The sequence below is a fragment of the Falco biarmicus genome, chromosome 3 (genome assembly GCF_023638135.1).
Source record: "Falco biarmicus isolate bFalBia1 chromosome 3, bFalBia1.pri, whole genome shotgun sequence".
Lineage (NCBI taxonomy): Eukaryota > Metazoa > Chordata > Aves > Falconiformes > Falconidae > Falco > Falco biarmicus.
Genome location: NC_079290.1, coordinates 29,864,414 through 29,890,424, shown reverse-complemented (window position 1 = coordinate 29,890,424; position 26,011 = coordinate 29,864,414). Strand labels below are relative to the sequence as shown.

The 26,011-nt window shown below is 41.3% G+C and overlaps 1 protein-coding gene across 6 annotated transcripts in view; it reads left to right on the top strand.

The window, feature by feature from the left end:
- The first annotated feature begins 10,566 nt into the window (after positions 1-10,566).
- Positions 10,567-26,011, top strand: part of MATN2 (matrilin 2) — a 76,102-nt gene continuing 60,657 nt past the window's right edge. For 3 of the 6 annotated variants that reach the window (XM_056331733.1, XM_056331731.1, XM_056331730.1), the window contains exons 1-2: positions 10,889-11,533; positions 20,891-21,058. In XM_056331733.1, coding sequence (XP_056187708.1) covers positions 20,905-21,058 — 154 coding nt within the window. In that variant the 5' untranslated portion in view covers positions 10,889-11,533; positions 20,891-20,904. Of the gene's footprint in view, positions 10,798-10,886; positions 11,534-20,890; positions 21,059-26,011 lie in introns of those variants that run through there. The other 3 variants (XM_056331729.1, XM_056331732.1, XM_056331727.1) reach the window with 3 other exon arrangements.

Here is a 26,011-nt window from a genome sequence, read left to right as displayed (position 1 = left end):
GAGCGAAACCCTCATTGTCACCCAGCCAGCAGGTACAAAGTTATTTCAAAGCAAAAAGGCAGTTCTACAACTATATCCTGGACAACGAGCTACAACAGTAGTTTATTTTAATGAAGAACTTATGTGAAATTTAATACAGTAAATTACTTTTTCTCTTGCAGATTATTCAAACCTTTCAAGCAGAAGGGTTTTCAGAAAGTCATGAAAGGTTTGTCCTTTGTAGCCAAGGCGGGGCTTAACTAATTAGTCTGAGTGGAGGACATGGGGTCACTTCAAGGCTGAATAAGCAGCAAGGAGATGAATCAGGCATGCCGCAGGGCTGGCTACTTGGCTTACAGGAGAAGCCTGGTAGCCAGCAGAGACAGAAGAGCTGTGAAGCTGCTCTGAGAGAGGGAGGTGCAGCACGGCAGAGTCTCTGCAGCCATTTCAGACGACCTCTCTTTGCTCTGAGCAATAGCAGGGATGAGCCACACACAGCTTTTTAGCCCAGAGCTTGGGCTCCATCACAGTACCTAAATGTATCATGCTAATAACTCTATCTAACAGGTTTCTGTTTTCATATAAACTTTGCCCAAGTATTCAAATACTTCTGTTTTTTTGAGAGGCTGAGAGATTTTTTTTGAGATTCCTTCTACTTCACCACCAGGGACTCCCCAGTGTTGATCACTTGTAATTTTGAAACTTTCTCCCTCCAAAGTGCTCCATTTCAGGTCCCTTCATGACAGCAGAGGCAAGGATGCAATGAGAGGCAGAGATCCAACATCACTTGTAGACTTTCAGCATCAAATCCTCTGAGCACACTCAGTGTCAGGATGGGCAAGGTTTCTTAAAAATATAGATACTGTCCTAATAAGACAGATGTGTTCTACTTTACGGGTGGCAGATCTTTCAGGCTCCTCTCTGGGCCAGAGGCAAGCACAAACAGGTGCCCTGTCTCTCATGGAGAAAATGTGGCTGGACAGACAATTACTTTTATAGTTATATTTTCTGTATCACCAGTACACCAGTTTAAGACTGCTAAATAAACAATAAATTGGTGGAACACTCTGGGACATTGATGCTATTTATATGAATGTGGTCATTCTTGGCAGTATCAGATGCACCCACCTGAGGGCAGCAAGGGCAATGAAAGTAAAGGAACAAAGGCAAGAAGAACAAAAGAGCAAATTGAAAGCTGAAAAATTTTACAAATATTTGTCTTTTGTGAGTTCATAAAATCTTCTCCCATGTAATCGTTAGAAAACTAGAATGGGTTTAATTTCCTTCATTGCATTACAGCCGAGGATGAAATTAGCTTTATCAGTTGCACAGGCCAGCTTAAATTTCCTGCTATTGTGTGATCATGCTTCTTTGCTTCTCATAAAGAAAAAGCAACTAAAGAAGTTCAACAGGCTTTTAATGAGCCAGACTAGCTGATGCAATAGTTCGTTGTTCAGTTTTGGTTTGGTTTTCTTTTAACTTTTTTTTCTCTGTGTGTGTGTGTGTGTGTGTGTGTGTGTGTCCACAAATATTGAAGTTTTCTTCCTTTTTTTAATGCAAATGTTTTCCTTTTAAATGTAGGTATTTACTAAAGGTATCAGTGGCCACATTTTCAACTTAGGACCTGGCTGGTTTCTGTTCCAAAGGTATACTTTATTTGTGTTTTTAAATCTTGTGATTCAGCAGGGGGAATAAAAACAACCCAGAGCACAACATAATACATTGTTACCTTTTGGTTGCTTTTTCCTCTCTTTGCAGTTCAATTTTTCAGCCTGGATAAAAAGTTCTGACACAGTAATTTGAACAAATAAATACAATAAAGGCAAAGTATCATTATGCTGAACAAACACTGTGAACACTTCAGGAGTCCAGAAAAGTAGACTCCCTGTGAAGAAGTGAAGCTCAGAAAAACTCGTCTGTAGCTGTTGTACTCCTGTCAGCACTGAGCAACATAACAGAAGTTTCCATAATTGCTGCTGTGTGGCTGTGCATAGTGACATTTAGGTGTGGGCTACGTGTAACCGCTGGAGCTGCCTTACCTGTGGCCCTTGGATGAGAGGCTGCACGGGCAGCACAGTCTCAGTTGAACTGGGACGAGTTCATTTTACATGAGCAGCCTGAGGATGAGCTTCGAAAAGGGAAGTCTGAGAAAAGGAGAGAGGTGAATATTTGAGGGGGTATGGCTTTGTCTCAGGGGTTATGAGACCAGATAGAGTCACAAGCTGGGAAACTTTTGAGATGTGATCCATGGTTATATCTGTGATGCCTACAAACACCCAACATACGATGTCTTGTCTGGACATTTTTTAGTTTCTAACCAGCATTCCTCCATTTTACTTATCTTTAAGTAAGATACTTAGTAAGATGAAAAGTATCTTACTTTTTATCTTATTTATATAGATAAATGTCTTATATAGATAAAAAGTAAGATACTAAGTAAGATAAGAAGAACTTTTATAGATAAAGTACATAATTGATTCTTCTTTGCTTTTGAAGCAAAAAGAGCTTATTCATCTTACTGTAAGCGTAACTTTTCCCTTTGGGTTGGATTCAGCAGCAGTATTAGCAGTATCCTTTTATTACCTAGCCAGGTTTAACTCAGCTACAAACAGTACCGAGGTTACTACAGATCTTTGGCATCTCATACTTTTTCTTTTATGGCACTTTTGCTCTGATGCCTTTTTCTGTGAAATACCATCTTACATTTAGATGGATTTTCCAGATATGTGGCAGTAGAGAGGGCTGAGGAATTTTTTAACATTACTAGGAATACATTAAATAATTTAAGGTATTCTATATCTGTAATATCTACTACTATATCTAATATGTTTTCAAGAAGCCTTTCATCCTTAGTCCTTTCGCAATTTCTATTTCAAAGGTTTTTCCTCCAGTCTTTAAAAGCACAGTGATCTGGTGCAGAGCCAAAACATTGGCAAATGCCACCAATGCCAGCAGTGGTGGTACTCAAAAAGGGTGTTTTGGAGAGTTCCTGAATTAATTTAGACTTCAGATATGGTAGAAGATTGACCATACAAGGCTATAACCTAGAAAGACTGAACACCAACCTTGGGGACTGTTTTTTAGGTCATTTCCTACCTAAATTTTTCCATAATTCTGTCATTCAGTGCATTACTCAGAAAACTGATTATAGAATACAGGACTGCTTGGGGAAACAGACTTTGCCAGACTATCTTTTTTTTCTTTTTTTAAAGGGGCTATGAAATGGATCAATATGGGGGCAACTGTAAACATTATACACTTGGACATTTCTCAGGCACTTTACCTGATTCAACACAGTATTTTGACTAGAGAACTAGAATGATACAGCAACAGCATTGCACATATGAAACAGATTGCAAAACAGCTGATAAATCTCAGCTGTATGTGAGCAAAGAATATTCAGTAAGTGAATATGTTTCAAGAGATATTCTGAAAGATCAGGTTTTGACTCCATGATCCTTAAAATTCTTCTTCCATGACTTTAAAGTAAGCATAAATCATCAATAAAATGGAAAATAAAAAAGATTCTATATTGCCTATACCTTAAGTTGTGAATAATCCAAGCAGAATGTTTAAAAAACCTTGCAGTGAGTTAGCAAAGAGCTGAAAGAACCATTAGAGAGTTGGAAAATATGCCATCAAGTGAAAAACTCAGGAAATGCAATGCCTTTAATAACTCAGATTTAGGAGGTGACTTAAGGACATCATACAAGTAAGCACATAGGGAACAAAACTTCAATAAAAGGTGTCTTCAATGCAGCCAACAGAAGTGTAACAGCACCTAATGATAGAAACCTGCAGATAGAAAAATCAGACTAGAAACAAGCTGGTTTTCTACATCTTTGTCCTTTGATCATGTTTTGTAAGCATTTTTTTTCTCCCTGGTATTTTTTTGAGTAATAAAGGACTGTTTTTGTAAGGCAATCCATAAATTAATTCAGGAATTAATTAATTCAGGGAAACTCTATATCTTTTCATATGTAGAAGTCTCAAAAAAGAACTTGGATGTCTAATTCCAAAACTGATGACTAGACTGCGAGTTCAATGGCTGCCCAACCTCACAAATGCTTCAACTTAATGTTTGGCTGCTCCCTGCAGTTCTGCGTTACGAACCAGGTTTTTTCCAGCCTGTGGAGCTTGGCATTCACCTCCTGCCTTGGCCGAGGGTGATCTGGTAAGGAGAAAGACCTGATAATTACATTTTAACACACCACCAGTTTGGACAGGGCTGATCAGGCTGGTGCCCAGCTCATGCACAAGCTCCCTGAAGCCATTCAGCCACCTGAGTCTCCCCATGTGCTCTTACAACATACCCAGCACAAGCAGGCAGAAATCTGCTCTTCACAAAATGCAGAAGGGGCTTCTAGTGCCTTTTGCAGGACATTCCAAAGGGCAGGTGTGGCTTGGCTGTTACTACCTACTGTTTGAACTGAGGCTCGGAGCATCTGCCCTGGATGTATGCCTGAAACCGAGCACAGGGTGACCAGCACAAGGAGTCACGGAGAGCTGGGCAGACCTGCCACCCTTTCTTGGCTCCCAAGGTCTTCTGCACAGCCCTGGCAGCAAGGACCAGACTTCTTGTCTTATGTGTGCTAGAACAGGATTGGCAACAGAGGGCCAAAAGACAAGATGCTTCCAGTATGCAACACTTAACACCAAACTGGTTCATAACACTTAACATCAAACTGGTTCATAATAGTCACAGTTCTCTGTATTAATCAAAGTTTATTAGCATAACAGCCTTTTAACAGAACATATTTCAGCTGAGTCATTCAGAGGCAGGCAAATTTCACTAGTCATGTTTTTTGTATTCATTTTTTTAAAAAAAATACAGACCAGCATATGTGTTTAAGTACTGTGTTTTTGTTGATATCTGCTACGAGGCAGTCTGCTTCATTTTTCAAGTAGTAATATCAACAACTAATTTCATTGAAGATGAAATCAGGGTAAATCTCAAGTCAGGACAACAGCAATGATAGATCAGGCAGCCAGGTATTTCTGCTGCAAATAATACCACAGAAGCACCCAGGAATCTGGCTGGATTGACTATCATTTGGTTGCTTGGCATCTGAATCACCATGATTTAAATGTTGATGTAATTTTCTTTTTTTATCTTTGAACTACATAGTTCTGTATGAACACTGTTAGGGCAAGAGCCAGACTGCCTAAATTCTGCCAAAGTTGTAGTTCAGATGAAATCTGGGTGCCTGAGCATGACACAGATGTTACCTAAGGCTCATGAAGAACCTTGTTATTTTGCTTAAGATCCAGACATGGATGAAAATTCAAACACATCACTAGGTTTAGAATATTTTTCATTGTGCAAGGACTGATTTAAAGCTAGCAACATGCATGCTTTCTGGATCATGTTGCAAGATCTAAGTTCAACTCCTTGTGTATGTGATCTCAATTTTTCCCCAAGAACTGAGTAAAAAAACACTGTCTTGGATTCTGAAGGAAAGTTGAATTCAAACATGGCATGGCTTACATTGCCAAGGTGAATGCCAAAAATGCAATTTTACTGGCCACATGTTGAAAGTTACAGCAAAAGTAAAGCTTCTGAATATACTTGGTAGAGTGGCAATCCTGGGACAACTTTTCAGCTGGTTAAAGTAGGTAAGTGCTATCCGCAGATGAATTCAGTATGCATTTCATAAACAGCAGATAACTTCATTGAGTCTTACCTCTGATGATATATATTAATTTTTCTTCACCAGTAAACATTGTGCAGTCCAGACACTAATCACAAGCTACCACATAATTCTTTTGAGGAAAACTGAGAAAGGATGTAACCTATATATAAAGGCAAATGCTTGCTTTTCAGGTACTAGCTGCAAGAGTTCTCATTTTCTTCTTCCAAAATATTTTAGAGAGTCAAATGGAGTTTCCAAGAGAATTTCAGCAGGAAAAACTTTGTTAATTGCAATATCTGGGCTTCAAAACTTTTGCCTTTTGCCCATTTATCTGCTATCCATGACAACCAGAAGGATGGAAGTCTGCAGTGGTACAGAGACAGCAAAGCAAAAAGAACTGAATGGAGGCTACGAGGGCATGCACACCAGTGAGTTATTTGACTTATTCAGATGTTTTAAGAATATGAAGTGATCCTTAGAATTAAGTCCAAAGACAGCCAAGATCCTAATCCTGAAACATCAGAACTAAACCACTGCAAAATCAACACAGAAATATGGGAGAAGAGTAAGGGCGTGCTCTTTATAAATTCATAGTCCTTCAAACCCTTTGAACTGTTTCAGTTCTCCTGGCTTTATACACACACACACACACACACACACACACATATACATATAATGAAATTCACAAACTGTGAACTGTGAACAGAATCATGTAATTCATGTATCATCGCTCCATTACTAACTCTCAGGTGAGTCCATTTTAGCTCAAGTGAGAAGTAAACACTTTGTCATTAAATCTGTATTTGAGTCTTTACTGAATTTGTCTTTAACCAGCAGCATGTTCCTGGAATTATAGAAACTATCAGCTGAACGGAACGGATCCATGTAAGAAAACAAACGGTATGGATTTCCAAAAAATCTCTCTCCATTTCTTTTTATAGGCTATATAATGTACTGTGTACAAATTAGAATCATGTAAATGTCAGGGAGGTGGCTAGCTATGGAAGAGATGCTCAAAGCAGCAAAGAAGTTAAGCACATGCCTGAAGTAGAAAGGGCTTGTGGACACAGCAAAAGGATAATGTTTTTTAGGGGAATAGTATATTATCTATCTACTTCTTTGGGAAAATAGATTAGATATACTCTTGAACCCTATATCCTTATCTTTCATTTAAATGATTTTAAGTGATAATAATGGAGAATTGTAAAGCAATAAAGACAACCACTGACCAACTGTAACATACCTGCTTTACGTGACAGTAGTTTTAACTACAACAGATATCTAAGCTAAAAAAAAATAATCCGCCTTGTCTGTTTAGGAAGAGTAGTAAAGAAAATATTGATACAGTTTTACTTTCAAGTTATTGCAGAAATCTGAAAATCCTGCTGTAACTAAAAGGAACTTGCATTGTGTGCTTTTTAAAATGACAAGTACTTGCTGCTCCGGCTCTTCAGGAGTCCGTGGAGACAGCTTCATTTCAGTGGGCACTGGACCTAGGAAAGGGCATCTCCTCTGGTTGTATTGTTATGGCTGCTGCTTCCATTGATAGACTGCAATCTGCATATGCATTGGAAACTCTATTTGATTAATTACAGTGCAGTGGCTTAAAAGCTCTATGAGTTAGTATTACACCTACAACATTTCCAATAATAAGGCTGTCACATACAAACTTTTGAAGTTATTTTAAAAAATATGATCTTATTTCCCTATAAATAATAAGGACACTTAATAGTACAACAGCCTTACGATCTTGTTTATAAGCATTTCAAACCTTGCACGTCATTAAATAAAAATCTGAATCCCTCCACTGGCAAAAGCCATAGACTTTTTATTGTAATAACAACCATTTTTATGTATTTATTTCAACTTTTTTATTAAGGTCTAAATTTTTATAGAAACTAACAAAACTTTCACCTGGGCCTTTGAGAAATCTGTCTTCCTTCAGCTTGTCTACCCAATGCTAAAAACTTTCCTGTCTATAAATATTTTATTACAGTCAACACAGGCAAAGGCAGGATAATAAGAAAGAGCAGCAGCAATTACAAGCAAAGGAGACATGAAACTTGAAACACATTCACATCAATGGGAGCAGAAAATTTCTATCCCTAAAGACAGCACAAGTATCATACCTAATTTTCTTGATGTTTGGATTGTCAGATGGTGCCAGTGGAAAGCAATTAATACTTTAGGGCGACTTGATTTGTGCAAATGCCATCTCAGCTTTTATTCTGATCCAAGTAGTACTAAAGACTTCAGAACAAATTTTGAAGCAAAGAAAAACTAAAGATGTTGCAAAACACAAACAAGTGATAAGTGCAAGATTAGTTTCCCAGCACTAGGTTGTGCTCACCTAACCTGCTTTTTTGAGGCAAAGGAAATGCAGTAGATCTAATCTGTCTGCACTTCAGAAAAGCATTGTCACAGAGGAAATTACTGATTGAAATAGGAACTAGGAGAAGGACTGTGAGCTAAGTATGGACCTAGCTTACAGCAATAGGAAAATGGGATGAGGGAGTGTTCAGTCGGGAAAGTTAGAAGAAAGTTATCAGCAATTACTGAAAGATCAGTTTGGGAATCTTACTAAACATTTAACTTTTTCATTCATGAAATTGGCAAGCAAAAGTGCAAGTTTTCTGATAAAACATAGGAGACTCAATAGGCATCATAAATGTAAAGGAGTAGGAGATCTTGTTTGGAAAGAACTGAATGATCTTAAGAATGAAAGAACTAGAAGAGACATGAAGCCACAGTATAAAATGAAACATCATGTATTAGGTAGGATTTATCCACTGGCAAACCGATGCAGCTGCATATATAAACTGAACACAAAAATGGCTATCAGCCATCAATGGTAATGTGGCCATTGAAAATTATAATGAAATCCTAGACCACATCAGACAAAGTATTTTCAATAAACAGAAATGTTCTGGTGAGAGCTCGTATGGCATATCATGTTCAGTTCTGCTACACGCACCCACACTCAGCACATATACAGCAAGAACTTGCTTGTTGAGTGAAACAAGAGTGAAGACTGAAAGAGAAAATGATTGCTGTGACTAAATACACTAGATAAACAAGCCTTGGAGAACAGAAGGAACTGTTTAGTTGAAAGACAACATAGGTACTAGAAAACAAGTATAAAATGGCCATAAGTACATTTAGGCTAGAAATCAGCAGGAAGTGTCTAACTACCAGGAAGGTCTGAAACAGTCCTCTGACAGCAGGATGAAAACAAATTCACTGCTGTTTTACTAAAGCACCTGCTTTTAAGATGGAACGTGCTTTCTGCAATGTGTTTTTTACATTATGTGGTTGCCTGTGATCATTCAAAAGCAGCCTACATCACTGGGAGTTTCTTCCAGATCGAGAACTATCCTTGCAGGCACTGAGAGAAGCCAGGAAAGGAGAACTCAGAAATCGTCTGGTATCCTGTTAGCAATCTTCAAGAAGCTTAATAATTGCCTGCATATTGAAGCGTGGCTTGATAGGAGCCTCCAGCTTTTTCTAACTTAACATCTTTCAACTTTCCTCTGCCTATCCTCCCAAATGTTGCCAGATTGATCAATGTCTCTCTCAAATTGAAAAGAAGTCAGACCATGGGAGTGGAGGACAGAAGCTCGTCATTTGGGAAAGGACAAGTGGCAAAGAGACAGTGAGACTCCGTAATGTGAGGAATACAAAGAACTTCTGGTATGGTATTAAATGAATAGCAAAGCTGATTAATAAAGTCAAATAAAAATCCCCCCATCTTCTAATCTAAGCTGTCTGTTCTGAAACAAATAGATGCCTTATCGTGCTGACTCACTGCCATCATACTCCTTCCTCTGATCTCCAGCTGGGATACCTTCTGTGTGTTCAACCTGCCAACAGCAGCAGGCTGCATGGCCTCTGGGAAGAGCTAGTTTTGGGATTTCTTATGTCTTAGTTGGAGCTGAAGTCACCAAGCAAGCCTCTGGGCGCTCACATCATCTTCTCACCACAACACTTGAGAGAACATGCCTTTCTTTTGTCTTCCCCTGGCAACTCAGCTGGTGCCTGATGCCACAGCACAGTGAAATGTTCAGGGGTACAGATTCTACATTTTGAGATGACGGAGCATTAATTGGGATGGTGGCTGGAGCCTTGTTCTATGCTGCATTACAAAGGATGAAACAGAATGGGTGAACTGTTCTGCCCTTGGCTCTGCTGGGTTTGCTGTAATGTCTATCAGCATTCATCTGCCTTTTTAATTTTTCCCTTTCCTCTAGCTACCGGTGAGGTTCAGGAGCCAGTGCTGAGAATAAGAGATGGGGTTAATCCAGCCTCTTTCAAGTTTGAGATTTGCTCATCATTTACACCTCCCTTTTTAGGGATTAGATTTTGTACACCCACATCACAGATAATTGCGCCTTACAAAACTTACCCAAATCATCTCTGCTGATTTTCAGTTTGCTTGCCATCCTAGCAACTCTGGGGGGCATAAATATCCTCTCAGACCCTGTTGGCACCTGATGCATGGAAATTAGCATGTCTTGGTGATTCTATCCCTTCCCCATTGGACCTGACAGTGAGCCCGGCTCACCTCTGCCATTTGGAATTGCTTTCACTGCTGGGGTTTTTTTTTGTGGTTTTTTTGTTTGTTTGTTTGTTTGTTTTTCCAGGAAACAGAAATCACAATCACTTTGGAACAAAGCAGGAATTTTATTTTTTTTCTTCTTCATACATAATAGACCTCTAAGTGTCGATACAAACCCCAAACTCAGCTTTTCCACCTGGACTACTGGCTGCACCACTGCTGTGACAGCTGAGAGACGACGGTCCCCTCCACCCGGCCCATTTATTTCACGCCTCCCTCAGTGTTTTTCCCGACGGAGACTCCCACAGGCTCGCCGCGGTGGCAGACACCCGCATGATTCACCAGGGACTGTTTTCCTTGGCCCGGGGTCTCCGCGCGGGGAATGGGATTTCCATTCCTCGACGCTTCCCTTGGTCCGCTTCCCTGGAAGGGCGATCGGGCCCGGCGCGGGGAGCACGGTGCCGGCCGGAGGGGCGCCGCCGGGCCAAACCCGCACCAAACCCGCCCCGCCTGCCCCTAGCGGGGACCCTACGGCCAGCGCCTGCGGGGAGAGCCCCCTCGGCCGGGGCAGGCGCTCCTCCTCGGGGCTGCCGGAGCGCCCTTCGCCGCCCGCCCGCTGCGCAGGGCCAGGTCTGACAGGGAGGAACCGGCGGCGGGGCCGACATGCGCGGCGGGCACGGGGCGGCGGGGCCGAGACGGGGCCACCGCGGCTGAGAGCCTGAAGCGGGGGGAGCGGGGCCAGCAGCCCGCGTCCCTGGCGATGCTGACGGGAAGGAGCGGGTCCCGCGTCCCTCGAGGGGCAGGCGGGACGGCGTGGGGCCGACGGGCCGTGTCCCGTGAGGGCCGTCGGTCCCGTTTCTTCCCTGACGGCCGGCGGGAGGGAGCGGGAGGCCAGCCCGCGTCCCTCACGCGGGACAGGCGGGAAGGAGCGGGGCCGCGTCCCTCGCACGGGGCAAGCGGGAGGGAGCGGGCCGGCAGCCTGTGTCCCTCGCGGGGCAGGCGGGAAGGAGCGGGACCGCGTCCCTGGCGGCGGAGGCGGCTGAGGACAGAGGGACCCGGCCACCCGCGGCTGCTCCCGGGGCCGCGCGGGGAAGAGCCGGCTCTGGAGGTCTGGGCAGGGAGGCCCCCGTCTCTCTAGCGGGACCCCCCCGCTGCCCTTCCCTCAGCGCGGCCCAGCCGGGCTGCAGCCGCTCGGGGACGGGGCTGGCGGCAGGCGGCAGCTCCCCTCAGTCCGCGGCGCTCCCGGGGGGGCGGGAGGGGGAGCGCCGTCCGGGGCCGCGCCGAGAGGGGAGGAGGCGCTCCCGCGCTCGCCGCCGGCCGCCGCCGCTGCCCACCGCCCAGCGGAGCGGCCCCGTCAGCCCCTCAGGTAAGCCCGGCTCTGCCGCCCTGCCCCGCCTCGCCTCGCCTCTGCCGCCCGCCAGGCGCGTCCGCGGCGTCCCGCCGGCGGCCACCCGCAACCCCGCTGCCTCCCGCGCCGCCCGGCGGGCTCGGCACCGCCGGCACCTCCGGGGCACGGCACAGCCTGCCGCGGGGGTCACCCCCGCCCCGGGGCCCCGGCTGGGCGGAGGGAGGGCCCTGCCCTGCGGCGGCGGTGACCCGGGGGCCCGCTCCGGGTGCGGGGGCGGCCGGGGAGAGCCCCGCGGTTGGCGGGGGCTGCAGCGCGGGCGGCGGGGGCCTGGCGGGGAGCGGGAGGCCGAGGCAAGGGGCCGCAGCGGGGTCTGGGGCTGGGCTGGATGCTCGCTTGCTGGGTCCTGCTGCAGCGCTTTGCCGCTCGCGTTTCAGCCGCAGAAGTGTTTCCTTTCCTTTGGGTGGGTGGGTCTGGGCGAGCTCCCTGTACAGCCGCTTCCCTGTGGGGGCTTCGGTAACTCATTTAACGGTGCGTATGCTGTAAGGAAAAAACCCACTGTATTTGAAAGTCAAAATCGGAACCAAACTTTACCTAGAGACATTTGTTAGTGAGCAGCCCGCAGGTGTCTTCACCGGTTTCCAGCAGGCCAGGCCAGGGCTGGCAGTCCCCGTGCAGTGGGACAGCCCTGCAAGGTAGCTCCGCACTGGAGCAGTCACCTCTGACACGGCTGTCCCCGAGCGGTGGGTAGAGCCCTGCACTGTCACCTGAGTGGTCACCTCTGACACGCAGCGTGGGAGCTGCCCGGGCTTCCCGAGAGCAGCGCGTTGGCTGGAGACACAAGGAGTTGGGACAGTTTGCTGCATGTAATATACATTCCCTGGAAACCCAACCTAGATGGTGCTCTTTAATCTTACAAAAAATGTTGTGGCATCTTTAATGACCACATATTCCTGTTTCAGAAGGCAGTTCTTTCTGTGTCAGACTGACCGCTGTCACTGCTTAACCATGGATTAGTGTCAGCAGAAAGGGAAGGGTGCAGCCTACTGGTTTATGTAATATTTCCTAAATGCTTGGGTTTTCTTTTGGGGCCATCATTCAAGGGGTGAATGATTCTGATTGAGATCTGACAAGGTGACATGCTGTGCTGTCAGGCAGCTGATTGCTTCAGATGAAATTATCATGCTGAATCTGATCATAAAATCTCCTTAATTCAAGGGCTTAATAAAATACACACATGGCTTTTCCATAAAAACCTACAGAATGTACAAAATAATTTTTGAGTTATACACTTTCCATATAGATGTGTCAGCTTTAAGCACTAGATTTTTTAAACTTCTCCTCGTGTACTGTATATCATTATGATTATAACTATATTCATAAAATTAAAATTTATTTATTTTATATCTTAAGAAAATGTAGCACTCAATTACACAAGGCTGCAGCTTAGATCCTCATCTTGCACTCAATATTCACACTTAATTACTTTATGTGAGTCTTTCCATTGACTTCACTGGGTTTTCTCAGAAAAACGCACACTCTATTGCTTATGATCTGGGCCTTCGGGACCCAGCTGTAATACTAAAAGATGTTGTAGTCAGTCCAGGCAAACTAGGGAAAGGCTAATCAGATCCAAATACTCTCCCATGACTTACAAACTATCTCCATGGGAGGGTAAAACACTAAGCACTGCTATTTAATTATAATCTGGACATCATTAACAAGCTCCTTTTATATAGTGTATTCATTGTTAGAGTGTGTTTTCATTACGAGCAAGGAGTATGTAGAATGAAGTGGTTTTAATCCGCAAATTATTCTTTTTCACTGGTGCTGGTACTGGGGCAGTCTGAGTTTGCAAATAAGTTTCAGAACTACTGTTTCTGTTCACAATTAACAGTCTGTTATGGTTTGTGACTGCACTTCACAGAGAAAAAACTAAGCAGCCCACATATGTATTATACATCGTATAATATATGTTTTCATATAAATACCTACTCTTTATGGTAAAATTGAAGTTTCTTAGTTTTCCCCTGCTACTCTTCTGGGACCTTTGTGGAAACTCTGATGTCTAGATCAGATTCAGAACCAGAAAGTGTAAATGAGTCTTCCCGAAAAGAACAAGATAATGAAAAGGTCTATTGTCCAAGTGGCAACTGAAGAAAAATCATAATGTAGAGACTGATGGTGTCATAAAATAAGAATTCCCACTGCTAAAGCTTGCTCTCTGACCACTGGAAACTATGCAGAGTAAACCATACTATGGGTGCACTGTTCTACAGCATCACCATTGACTTTTATGTGGTGAGTTTCTGAAATTACTGAAATGGTCACCAGCTTCAGCTCTGAGCAGGGATTGGAGGTGCTGACCTGCAGAGGTCCTTTCTGACCTAGATTATTCTACAATTCTGTAATTTAATAGTTATTAGTTTTGCAACAGTGGTATCAGGTATGTGATTTAGATGAATGACTTAAAAATAAATAATAGATCCCTTAATGTTCTTTATTTCATCAGAGTTGTAGAAAATTAAATTATACATGTAGTGCATATATTCTAAGCCCTTTAGATAATGGAGTCCATTGTGTAAAAGTGCTACCGTGATATTTACACCTCACAATAAAATTTAATGCTGATCTTTGCTCTTTCTGAAACACTGTATGTTTTGGTGTGTATACTCATCAAGACATGTGTGTGCTTATCTGATCTCAGTGCTTGGACAGGCAAACTGTTCTTCCCCCATCCCCAGCACTCTTCTGATGGCTTCCAGGATGCGGTTGCCCTTCCTGTAGCACTTCCAGCTGCACTCTGCATATGGGTACTCATGTACAGTGTTGGGTTTGTGCAAATATTTGGCTAACTACCAAATGTCATTAACCTCCCTTCTAGGAACTGCTCTATAATGCATTTTGGGTCTTCCCTTTACTGTTTCAAAACCGAAGTTAATTTAGTCCCCTGTCACATCTGATTTTATTGTCCAGGATAAAATTCAGCTGTGGGCATTTGTAGCAGCAGTCAGAATAATTAGGTACTGATAGAGTTTCTTTCAGCTGCAGCCCAATTGCTCTACAAGGCAGGGGCTCTCTCGATATAGAGAGCTCTGGAATATCCTTTTAGCTGCTGAGGTAGGGATATGTGCTGGATGAGGAGGACCATATGAAAACATAGGAAAAAAAGCTGGAAGACTTTGTGAATCCATCGTTGTCATCCTGTCCCCATTACTATGCAGACATGTCTGGAACAGGCAAGTTGCCATCAAATGCTTGATTGTGCCCTTCTGCAGACACAAAACAACAATATGTGGCCATAAAACTCCCTGTCAGGAAGTAGACCTTAATCGACCCATGCAAAGAATTTGTCCCAGTCTTCTTGTGCCGGAGTACACAACTTCTGGTCCTAAACCCACTGCAGATTTGGGTTACTCTTACTGTCTGGACATTCATTATTTTAGATTGATAAAAGATGGGAGCTACCAACTCCACAGTTGTGTTGTTGTGGTGGCTTGCTGTGCTACCGTGAAAGCTGTTTGCATTTGGGTTGTCTCTCTCAGAATACACCTGAATTGCTAATTGACTTTTAGATAATGAGTTTCCCAGATTCATCTGACACTAGTGACAACATGAATGGCCAAAGTTAGCCTCTTAAAAGGAGCTGAAGAATGTATTAACAAGGAAGTACTGCTCTGCTGCTTTGCAGGATTTAGTGCAGTGGTAGGTAGGTTTATGTACACATAGTGCCTGCCATCAGGGTTTAGGAGCAGATGAGGAATTTACGAAATTAGAACACTTGCAACCTGGTTTCTTCTTCATGATTTAACCATGTTGGTGAGGTGCAGTTGACAACCATGATTAGGGGAGTGGTACCTGTTCTGTGCTGTTGAGCCTAGTGAAGTCTTCCTTGTGTAGCAAGGAGTTGTAGAAAGTCCAGTGCATGATTTGGTGGAGCAGGATGGCAGTAGAGTGCTCCTTTGTAAGAGGAAGGCAAGATGGTACTTCTTGCCAATGTGCTAAATATCATCTTCCTGCTCCATGCAGTATCTGCATAGCTAGAGACAGATATCTTATGATTTTGGACTCTGTGGGGCTCTATAGCTATTTTTCAGAACTGGAAAAGGCCTGTGTCAGCAACTGGTCTAGAAAGATGGAGGAAATTGTTAATAATACTCTTATGTCCTGATACCCATGCCACACACAGTGATTTCAATGAGTAATGGACTAGTAATGCATGTGTTGGCTTGTGGATAGTGAAGTACCCTGGAACATGTTGTAATTGATAGTTAACAGGGCTTTACGGTGCTTGCTGTCCTTAATTTTGTTTTTTAAGGTCTGAGGTGATGGGATTGTGCATGAGACATTTTGTGGCTTTCATGTAATAAGAGCTTATTGGTTTTCTAAGTAACTCACTGTGCTTGCTAACTTGGGGACGCCAACTTGTTTTTTGTTGACTTATATAGAATGTTTGCGGTTCCTTTAACTTCAGCAAAAGCTTTTGATTTGATTGCCGTTTCCTGTTATCTTAAAAACAAGTAGATAATGAGTGCTGAAAGAACTTCAGAATGTTTTCCCTTTTATGCACTTGTGATCTTTATAACTTAAAAACACCGAAGCTGGATCTGCTGGCAGCTTAGTGAAAGTAAATGGCTGTCTCTTTTAATCATCAAACAAGGTAAGCTAAAGGCCTGAAGGCAACCTCTGTAGTGGCAATAACTGCTGCCTCTGGTGCTTTTTTTTGTCTTCCCTTTCCTTCCCATCTATGATGAGAAATTATATGGGGATCAAGAGAGGGGATATTATCTGCGGTTAGTAAAGGTGTTGATGTTCCAAGTAACTACTTAGAATTTTCCCTTCTGCGCATTGTGCCAGGTTTGTTGGCAGTTGGTGAAGGTGGAGAAGTAGGGGTTTGTGTAGTTCATGTTTCTGATTTAGCCTTGGAAGGGAACTTCTACTGCAAGACGCAGAAGGAAGTCACCCAGAGAAGCAGGAGACATGAGCTGAAACATATTGCTACCCTGGTTTTCCAATTTCTTTTTCAGCATGATCTGCCCAGCAAAGGCAGGTACATTTTAAAGGTACCTGAATGAAAAAAAGGTGGCCTTCCAGGCCAGCGGCAGGGTTTCCCGATTCTGTGTGAAAGAAATATCCCTGAAGTGGAGTAAGAGATGGAAGGACACTGACTTCAGCATAAGCCACAGAGCATGTCTTTTCCCTTGACATTATTTAAGAGTTCCCAGAATGAAGAGGAGAAATTTTAGTAACATGCACCATGCAGTGGAGAAGATAACTGATTTGTCACCACTGATGCTGAATATTCATTAGTGTGTCTGCCCAAAAAAGCCATCAATCCCTTATGAGGAGATTTCCATGGAAACATATTTGAAAGGATACAAACAGGCTTGTGTTGTTTGAGTGCTGTCCAACAAAGGAAATAGGTATTTTAAAGGTGAAGTCCCTATTTCATTTTTCAGTATTCTTACACTGTAGTTCATGAAATTGAAAATCCCTAACAGTGTGTCAGAAAAATTATTCTGTTGCATGGTTATATGGCTAAGCAAGCACAGGTAAAATTGGTAAAAAAGCACCATGGAAATATTTAGCTCTTGACTAGCAGCCAGTTAGGGAGCAAGGGAAGCTTGAAAAGGTCAAGAGAGCCTGTCTGTTTACTTGCCACCTTCTAGAAGAACCTCCTCCTTTATACCAAGCTTCTTCAAGACAGCTGCAGATACTGCAAACAACGCTCACTATATTGTACCTTTGTGAGCAGCAGTTGCCTGTTCTCTCTTAGGAGCTTCACATGTCTAGCAGAGCAGTGTGCTACATTGACTGCTTCAAGGTTGCTGTGAAAGCCTTGCATAGGACCCTCTTATTCCTCTCTCCAGGGGTAGAAGAATGGAGCAGTGGAAGGTGGTGCATCTGGTGCTCAACCTGGCTGAGATCCATGGATTGCCATCCCTCTTCTTGGTCTTTTGCTTTCATACAGTTACTTGGTCTTGGGTCTGCCCCCAGGGGGGTGGCTCCCAGTGGTATAATGCTGAATACTCCTGCTATGACAGCTGGAATTGAAGTGCATGAAACATATTTTCTGGGTAGCCACAAAAATGTGTGTTTGTAAGTTTGGTACTTTGGGGATGTGTTCTCCGCTGGTAGAGCAAGGGTTGGCCAGCAACATGGGGGCTGTGCCAGCAGCCTGGCTCAGCCTGCTGGGAAAATGAGGTGTTAAATACCAACCATGGTGCATTAAACACCATCCAACTTGTAGAGTGAAGACAGAGAACCTTGAAGAAGACCCAGAAAATAAAGAGAGAACTGTGGGAGGACTGTATGAGGAGAAGCTGTATGACCATAATACAAACTGGTTATGTAAAAATGCAAACAGTGGACACAAACATGTACCTGGAACTAGAGCAAAGCAAGTCTGGACTGTCGTCACCTCAGAAAAGCAGCACAGAAGCTTTCAGTGTGGATGAAAGGGTGGTATCAGGCTTGCATTAGTGGCATCTGTTATCACATACACAGCCTTTGGCTTTGGGAACTTGTGTTTTGGGTTTTTTCTCATTAAAAATGGTTGCAATTTCACTTAAATTTTTATTTTTTATTATCTTACATATCAGAATGTATACATATCAGAATGAGGTAACTAAAGCTCTCCTCTGTTAAGCATTGCTTTCTTTTGAAATAGTATTATAAAACACTGTTTGTGAGAATAGGAGTGTGTTGATATTAGATTTTTTTTTTTTTTTTAATTGAGAATTGGATCCTTTTTGGTGGAACTGTAAGTAGGCTTATTTTCTGCTTATCAAGCTGGTAAAGAAACTGAGATCAAAGGGTCCAAGGTTTCTGGATGAAAATTAAATACTAGTGAACAATAGAAATTATGTTATGTTTGAATAAAAAGATCCCCATAAAACTAGGCATCGTTATTCAATGATTAGTACCCCCAACCTTACATTTCAAAGGGACTGGTAAAATCATGCAAAATTGAAAATTTACTGCTTTATTATGTTTCAGAATTCAGTGACAGCTAATGAATGATTAAGTAGGAATTTTGGTTTATATGGTCATCTAATTGCATGATATTTGCATGCTATGTAATAAGTTTCCTAACAATTCAAAGACTTAAAATCACAGCAAACACACAGATGGTTTTTTCTCATTTCTGAAGTTGCTTGGGGAGAGTTGTGAGTTTAGTGAATTTAAAATTGTAACCAAATATCAAAAATTGTTACAAATGTATAAAATATGTTAAGTGCCAGAATGTAGGAGGGTTTAATTTGGTGTACATTGCAGAGCTGGTAGGACTGTCCTGAGTTAGTTTCCTGTGGCACCATGCTGTTAATGGATGGATCAGCAATGCTTTATAAAGATGCTGCGCTACAGGATCGTTCGTTTTCCATTCATGTGCCATCAGGAACAGGTAAAATGGCTTTACTTAGAGATTAGCCCAATCTTTGCAGCTGTTTAGGATGGACAGGAAGGAGGGATGGGTTAGGCCACTGACAACTAGGTGGCAGCCAGATAGCCTTTTTGAGGTTCATGCCTGGTGCTCATGATGATAGCCTTGTAAGGAGCATATTTCTCTACCCTCCTTAGCTCTCTGAGCATGGCTTCTCTGTTTCTAAAATACTGGTGCTAGAACTGACATGTATTCTGGAGGTCCATTTGCCTTGTGTGCTGAAGGAACAGGCCAGAGAGAAAGGAGGCCCCCTTGCACAGCCTGTGTTGATGATATTCTGAGAAGTGAGGAGATAACCTGGGAGAAGCTTTCATCAGTAATCTCCAGCAGTAACGACTGTTGCCTCCAGCAAAATTTTAAGCACTGGAAATATTCTACCAATAATACCATCCAAGTGTCCATGCTGCTAGGGCTCCAAACCTTTAATTTTTGGTAGCCACTATTACAAGCACCATTTACCTCTCTTTCCTAGTTTGAATGTCCTTAAATCATGTATTGCCTGTTACTGGATAGTACTGAACATTTAAGCAAGGCTGGGCATTTTGAGTGCAAAGAGTTAGTTCATTTTGCTCTCTGGCATACACACCAGAATATTGTGTTCATATTTGGGGATGCTGAGTAGGTTACTGAAACAGAAAAATAGATTGATAGACAGAAAAATAGATCAAGGTATAATGATTGTGTAGGACAGACTGAAGAATAACATATAAAATCTCTTTATTAGAGAGAAAATATTTACTCACAATCTTCTTTTCTCTCGGTGAGTACCTTATGGTGGGGTAAAAATGAATTCCTTTCTGAACTGGAGCATTTAGTTGCCTTCTATTACAGATATGTGGCTCTATCTACTTACCAGGTTTAGGACCATATTAAAAATGTTTTCGACAGAACCAAGAACTATTGTTAAAATTTGCACTGCTTCTTAAGTTTCCACTCAGCTTCAGGTAGAACAGTTTTTTGTTGTGAAAGTGGGTAGTTTTATCCATGTCTTTGCGCCTAGGGGAGCTCTTGACTAAGCTTCTTCATATCGCTGGTTAGTTCCAAGGCTGAATCTAGCTCCTGTCAGATGCTGTCTCACAACCTGAAACAATAAATTTTGAGGGGAAGGTAAAAGGAATTGCCATCTGAGGAATCCCAGCAACAGGGGACATGGCTGAAAGATGAGCGTTTAGCACGTCAGTCTTAGGTCCCTGTTTGCGGGCAGAGTCAGCTGTGGCTTTTGACGGTGCGTTAACAAACTCCTGGGCAGGAATCATGTCTTAGTGCAGGATTTTTTTCTGTCAATTTGTTCTTCAGTATGACAAAACTTCTTCATGATCTATGGCAAGCCCATTGCCAGTCCTCAGAAGTCTCCTTGGGTAAACAAGATTCATCCTGCACTGTTATCTTCATGCTAGCAACTATAGATGGTCTTTTGAAAAGGAAGCATGAGCTGTTGTGAGTTCACATTTATAGTTGGTGTTTCTGGCATATATTCTCTTCTCTTGTTTTAATTCTCCAAGTTTTTCTGATGCAAGTAGCTCTCAGACTACAAGAACCATTAAACTTCTGAAAAAATGCAACAGAATGCTGAGTAGAATAATGAAAATATGTTTGTGTCCTTGAACCTGTTAATGCTGACAGGCTGATTGAAATTAAGTTCCTTTTCTTGCTTTAAAAATACTTGATTATTATGAATGATTGTAAAAGCTGATACATTTTAAATGTTAACTATGAACTTCAACTAACAATACTTATAAAAACTACGCAGGGTCTGCTAACTCAACTTTATTATGTAGATCTTCTTTCTTGAAGTTGTGGGTATTATTCCATGCCAATATATCTGCATGTTTGTATGTTAAGGGAGGGAGGCAATGCAGGTGGGTGGCTGACATGGTTACAGTGTATCTTTTTGTGTAATCAAAGAGCTCATCTCCTTCTTTCCTTTATTGCAGTTTCACATCCTTGAATGTCCCTCTGTTTCTTGAAGATGAAGAAAATGATTACATGCTTCTTTCTGCTATTTGGACACAGTCTGCTTTCCATTGTCTCTGTCATGGCAAAAGATCTCCCTGGAGGACGTTTCAGCCAAAGAAGGGATGTTAGCTCGCAATCTCTACTAGGTAAGTTACAAAAAAGCCCAAGAGACCAAAACCCAAACAGCATCACCAAAAGGCATCTCAAATACAAATGATAAAAGGCATGAGCAGCTGGCCAAACCTTGGCTGAGTTAGTTTATAATAAAAAGGCGATCGCCATTTGCAAGCCGGAATGTGAGAAAGTTTGTTGACCGGTTAGTAGCCGTTGAAAGAAGGTGTTTACTTTTGAGGTTCTAGATCTACTTTGTGTAAGTGATATTAAATAAATGTTTGCTACAGGACTGTTTGGCAAAAACATCTTATTTTCACTGTTCGGAGAAAATACATATTGGTCCATCAAGGTTCTGTCAAAGCTGCCTTTTACCATGCCAGCGAGTTTTAGCTGTCTGTATGTATGTGCTGTGCATAAGGATGATTGAATGGAAATCAGTGGCTATTGAAATGAGGCTTGTCATTGCATTACTTGATGCTAATCCCTTCATTTTGTCCAGTTAATTGTATTTATAATGAGTAGATCATTTTTCCTCTTTTGCCAAAAACCTGAGGACAGGATCTAGCAGTTTTATCTTGTGTCTGTCATATTTTAAAAAATAAGGTTCATCTCTCTTGTTGATCGTTAGTCAGTTTGCTGGTGAACTTTTTCATCTTCTAACAGTTCATGACTTACAGTAATTTTCTTTTGCTCATTGTTTAAGGTAATTGTCAGATTATGAAAATATAGCATGGATGGGGTTTGGACATGGCCTGTCATTAGGGATTCCCGATACACATCAATCTAATCAGATAATTCTCTCCAGCTGCTGGGAGATGTTAAGTGGCCTGCCTCCCTGTAAAGGTCACCTAATTTAGATGAACATGAGGAATGTGAAGTGTCCTGCAGAAGATATATTGGGAAGAAAGAAGAAAGCAAGCCAGAACATGGAAGAATGGGTGACAGAAAGGGGACCACCAAGTGAAAATCTTCCCTAAACAAAATGTAATCCTTTAAATATGTAACATTCCATAAAATGCCATTTGCAATCTGTCCTTTGTTAATTTAAGAACATTGGTTTTCAGTTCCTGTAGAACAAATTTAAGCCAGGTCACAACAGATTTCTTTCTTTTTTATCTTTCTCAAAGCCAATAGAAGTGGTCTTGAGATTCTTGGGGTTCTGCAACTGAAGGCTGACAACCACAGCTCTGGAGAACTAGTCCACCAAAAAACATGGATGTGGAACAGCAAAGAGAAAACCCACATTTACACCTTACTTAGCAAGACTCTCAAACTTTCTAAAATCCTAAATTCCAAAATGTGATTAAATAGTAGTCCCTCCTGAATATTTTAGGGTCCCCATCAAATACCCTAATCTAAAGTTCAACTTTAAGTAATAAATTACCTGTCTCGCTAGAAAATGAACACAATAGCAAGGTGTTATGTGGAGAAACTAAAAGGTTTCACATTTCTCGGTTTGCCTTTTTTTCCCTGTGGTTCTTTAAAATTGCTTTTATAACCTTTTCTTCCTATTTTAAATAATGGAAAATATATGAAAAGAATTAGCAGTCGATACAAATAAAAATTTAGAGATTAAGTTATTTCTTTCTTCTTTCAAAAGCCAAGCAATTCCTGCATTTGGAAAATTCTGGATCCCTGTTCAGTTTGGCATGCGCAGGATGCAAACAGTTCTGGCAGCTCTGGCTGAAAGAACCTTTTCAAGACATTAAATGATGCAAGAAACTTGGGACATTCTCTGGTCCAGCCCATAAAAGTACGTGGCAGTTTGGAGTCAGACTCTTGGGCCTTGCATTCTGTTACAATAAATTAGGTCACCTGCTTCAGATTCAGCAGTGCATATAAACAGTGGCATGGTTAAAACGTGCCTCTCTGTAAAGAACAGAATGTGTAAAATGCATGCCACTCTGCTGGAAAGCTGTAGTGTTCCTTAAATGACATGAAAAAGAATGGGGCCAAACCGTGTTCTCAGTGACATGAAGTCTATTGACTTAATAAAAACACTCCAGAACTACAGCAATTTAACAGGAATTAAAAGCTGTCCCATTCTGTATAATAAGTATAATATAAATAGTAGTGGTGATGACAATTGCTGCTGTTGTGGAAAGACTTGGCAGGCAAAAGTGAGCAATATAGCTGCAAAGAACCAACAGATACCTGGAAAAGTAACAAAAGTTTAGGTTGGGGTTTGGGTTTTTTTGGGTGGAGGTCTTTATGTTTTTAGGACTAAAATGAAGGATTTTGCCTTGTAAATATTAGTAGCATTAAAATAATTTTATTCCTTTTTTTTTTTTTTTTTTTTTCATTTTGCCAACGTTTAAAACAAAAGTGTACTGTTGTGGTAACTATTTACTGGTAAAATACTAGTAGTGTCTATGTACAGAAGTAAAACTCCTTGCTCCAGGAAGCTGACAATGTAAACAGGCAAAATGGGATGAATGAAAAATCCTGTGGGATTGTCCACATAGTGATAAAAGTACTGTGAGACCCAGCTTTAGGAGGATTTACTTTTTTGGCAGCCATGCACTAATACTTCATAGATTTATTAATTGTCTTGTTAGGGCTAATAGCCTATATGTTTTAATGAAGGTTTCAGAAGGAATGAGCTATGTCTTTCTATGTTTTTCTTATCCCTAGTTTTTTTGCTAAACCTGAATGCATGTTTTTGTTTAGCAAATCCTTGCATTGCTTGTTGTTTTTTAAAATTATTATTCCTATAGCTAATAATTTCCATTAAAGATCTGAAAGTTTTGTGCAAGGCTCAATTGGACATAAAGTTTTTAGAACTCTCTCTGTGTGGGCCTTGGAAGGCAAACTGTTTTGCAGGTTTTTCTTTCTTGAAACACTGACTCAAACTTCAAAGTATTTAAACTTGTCAATTGTGCCAACTTAATTAAGTTGGTTAACATCTTCTTACATCTTTCTTGTAGCATATTAGTTGTAGAACACGTGTAGTTGCTTTAGAGGTAGAAAATACACATGTATTTCTTGTAATAACAGAATTTGTGTTAATTGCTGGAAAATATTGCTTTTAATGTATATGTATTTATGTTTTAAATTATCATTTCCATAGTCCTGCAAGATATTGTGAAATAACAGAAAGAAACAGGATGGTACATTTGTCTTTACTGTAGCAGAAGGCAGTTGCCTTTCCCCTTATATGACTTGTGAACTGAATTTTGCCTTCTCTTTCCCCTCGTCAGTTTGATCCTAAGTATCCCGATTCCTTAAAGGAAATTAATCTTTTGGTTTAGAATCTTGTCTTTTAAAGACTTTATCAGAGCTCTGAAGAGTTTTTACTTAGCTCTCTGACAAAATCATTGCTCCTGCTGAGCACAGCTGCTTTTTTAGATTATACACAGATCACTGAAAGCACAGTTTGCCAGTTTAGCATAGCTTTTTGGATACTAAAGAAAAGCAGTAATGGAAATATAGTGCTACATGGTTATAAAGATAAAATTAAGTCTGTTACATTAGCTCATTTCTTTCAAATACAACTGGAATAGACTTATGCACCTAAACAGACTGATGGAGAGCCGTGTCAGTTGTCCAGAGTGGTGATTTCCACACTGTGATTTCAAGGCCACAGTCAGAGATCCACAGCACCTTTCAGCAGGTTCTATATTCAGAAACAACACGTGCCCAGTCCTTGCAAGATATAGCTTTTTTTGGTGTTTGATGTTGTGGGTGGTTTTGGTAGCACAGATGTGGGATTTATGCCCTGCTGCATCTTAATCATTTATTGTAAAACAAAGCAAAATTTCAACAGTGTGGAAAAAACACAAGATTTTTTTTTTTTTTTTTTTTTTTCTTGGTGAACTCTGTTCTTGTAAACTGAGCATGTATTTTATGTCACATGGGCATGTTTCTTTGGAAAGCTCTGAAGTGCATGCATGGGAATAATTGAATAAGCTGTAGAATAATATTCTAAGCAATAACATTCCTTCTGTTCTTTAGGAATATAAAATGTGCACCTACCTGGTTTTAAAAAGAACTATTTATGTGAGGAGAAAAGCTAATTTAGGGTGCATTAATTTAGATGCTACAAGATCCCAGAAGAAAGAAACTACAAGAGATTAACTGGTGCTGCACAAAATTGAATGGGGAATGGAGGCCAAGAAGGAAATGTACTTGGCTCTTGTTCAGTAGAAACTGCTGCTAAACACAAATGTCCCCATCTGTGTTAAATTGTATTTTGCAACAAAATATATAATAATTTATTTCTTCATTTTATAAATATCATTCCACTAATATGAAGAGAACTAATATGAAGTACACATAGTGCTTACTAAATTTATGAATCACTCACTACAGTCAGTTAAACTTATTCCAAACATTCTTGTATCCAAGCCAGCTCTTAAACTTGTGTATTTGTAACTTCGAGGCTCAAGAACATCATCAGGTTAACCATTCTGGGTTACATTTTAGCCGCAAAGAAAAGGGGAAAATATGTGTCAATAATGAGTCTGGTCATGATAACAACTACATTACGTGTTTGACGTATAATGCTGGTATAGTATTTGGGGAGATCAAAACTATCCTAGGCAATAAAGGTAGGAAGAGGTTGCAAATTACATCTTTTGAATTATCATGTATTTAGCCAAAATATAAGCAAAATCCTAACCAAACTTTTATGAGGATATAAGATAATAAAATGTATCAATTTGGACTCTCTCTGATCAAAACATAAAATAGCCATATAAACAGAGGTGTAACATTTGGAAAGAGAAAGTGCAAAGCATTTTACAGTGTGTGAAATCACCTGTTTCTTCCTTCAGAGTTGTGTAGGTACATCTTACAATCGTTGTGCCTCAACACGTTATTAGCAATTGTGTGCTTTGCTTCCCAGTAGTGATTGTGTCAATGGCTGAGATGTCTCCCATGGACTTTATAACAAGCCTTGAAACTTGGCGCTTTCATCTTAATCTCTCAGGTATCGGCTTCTCCCCTGCAATAATTGTTGTCCGTCATCTACCTGGCTGAGGTCT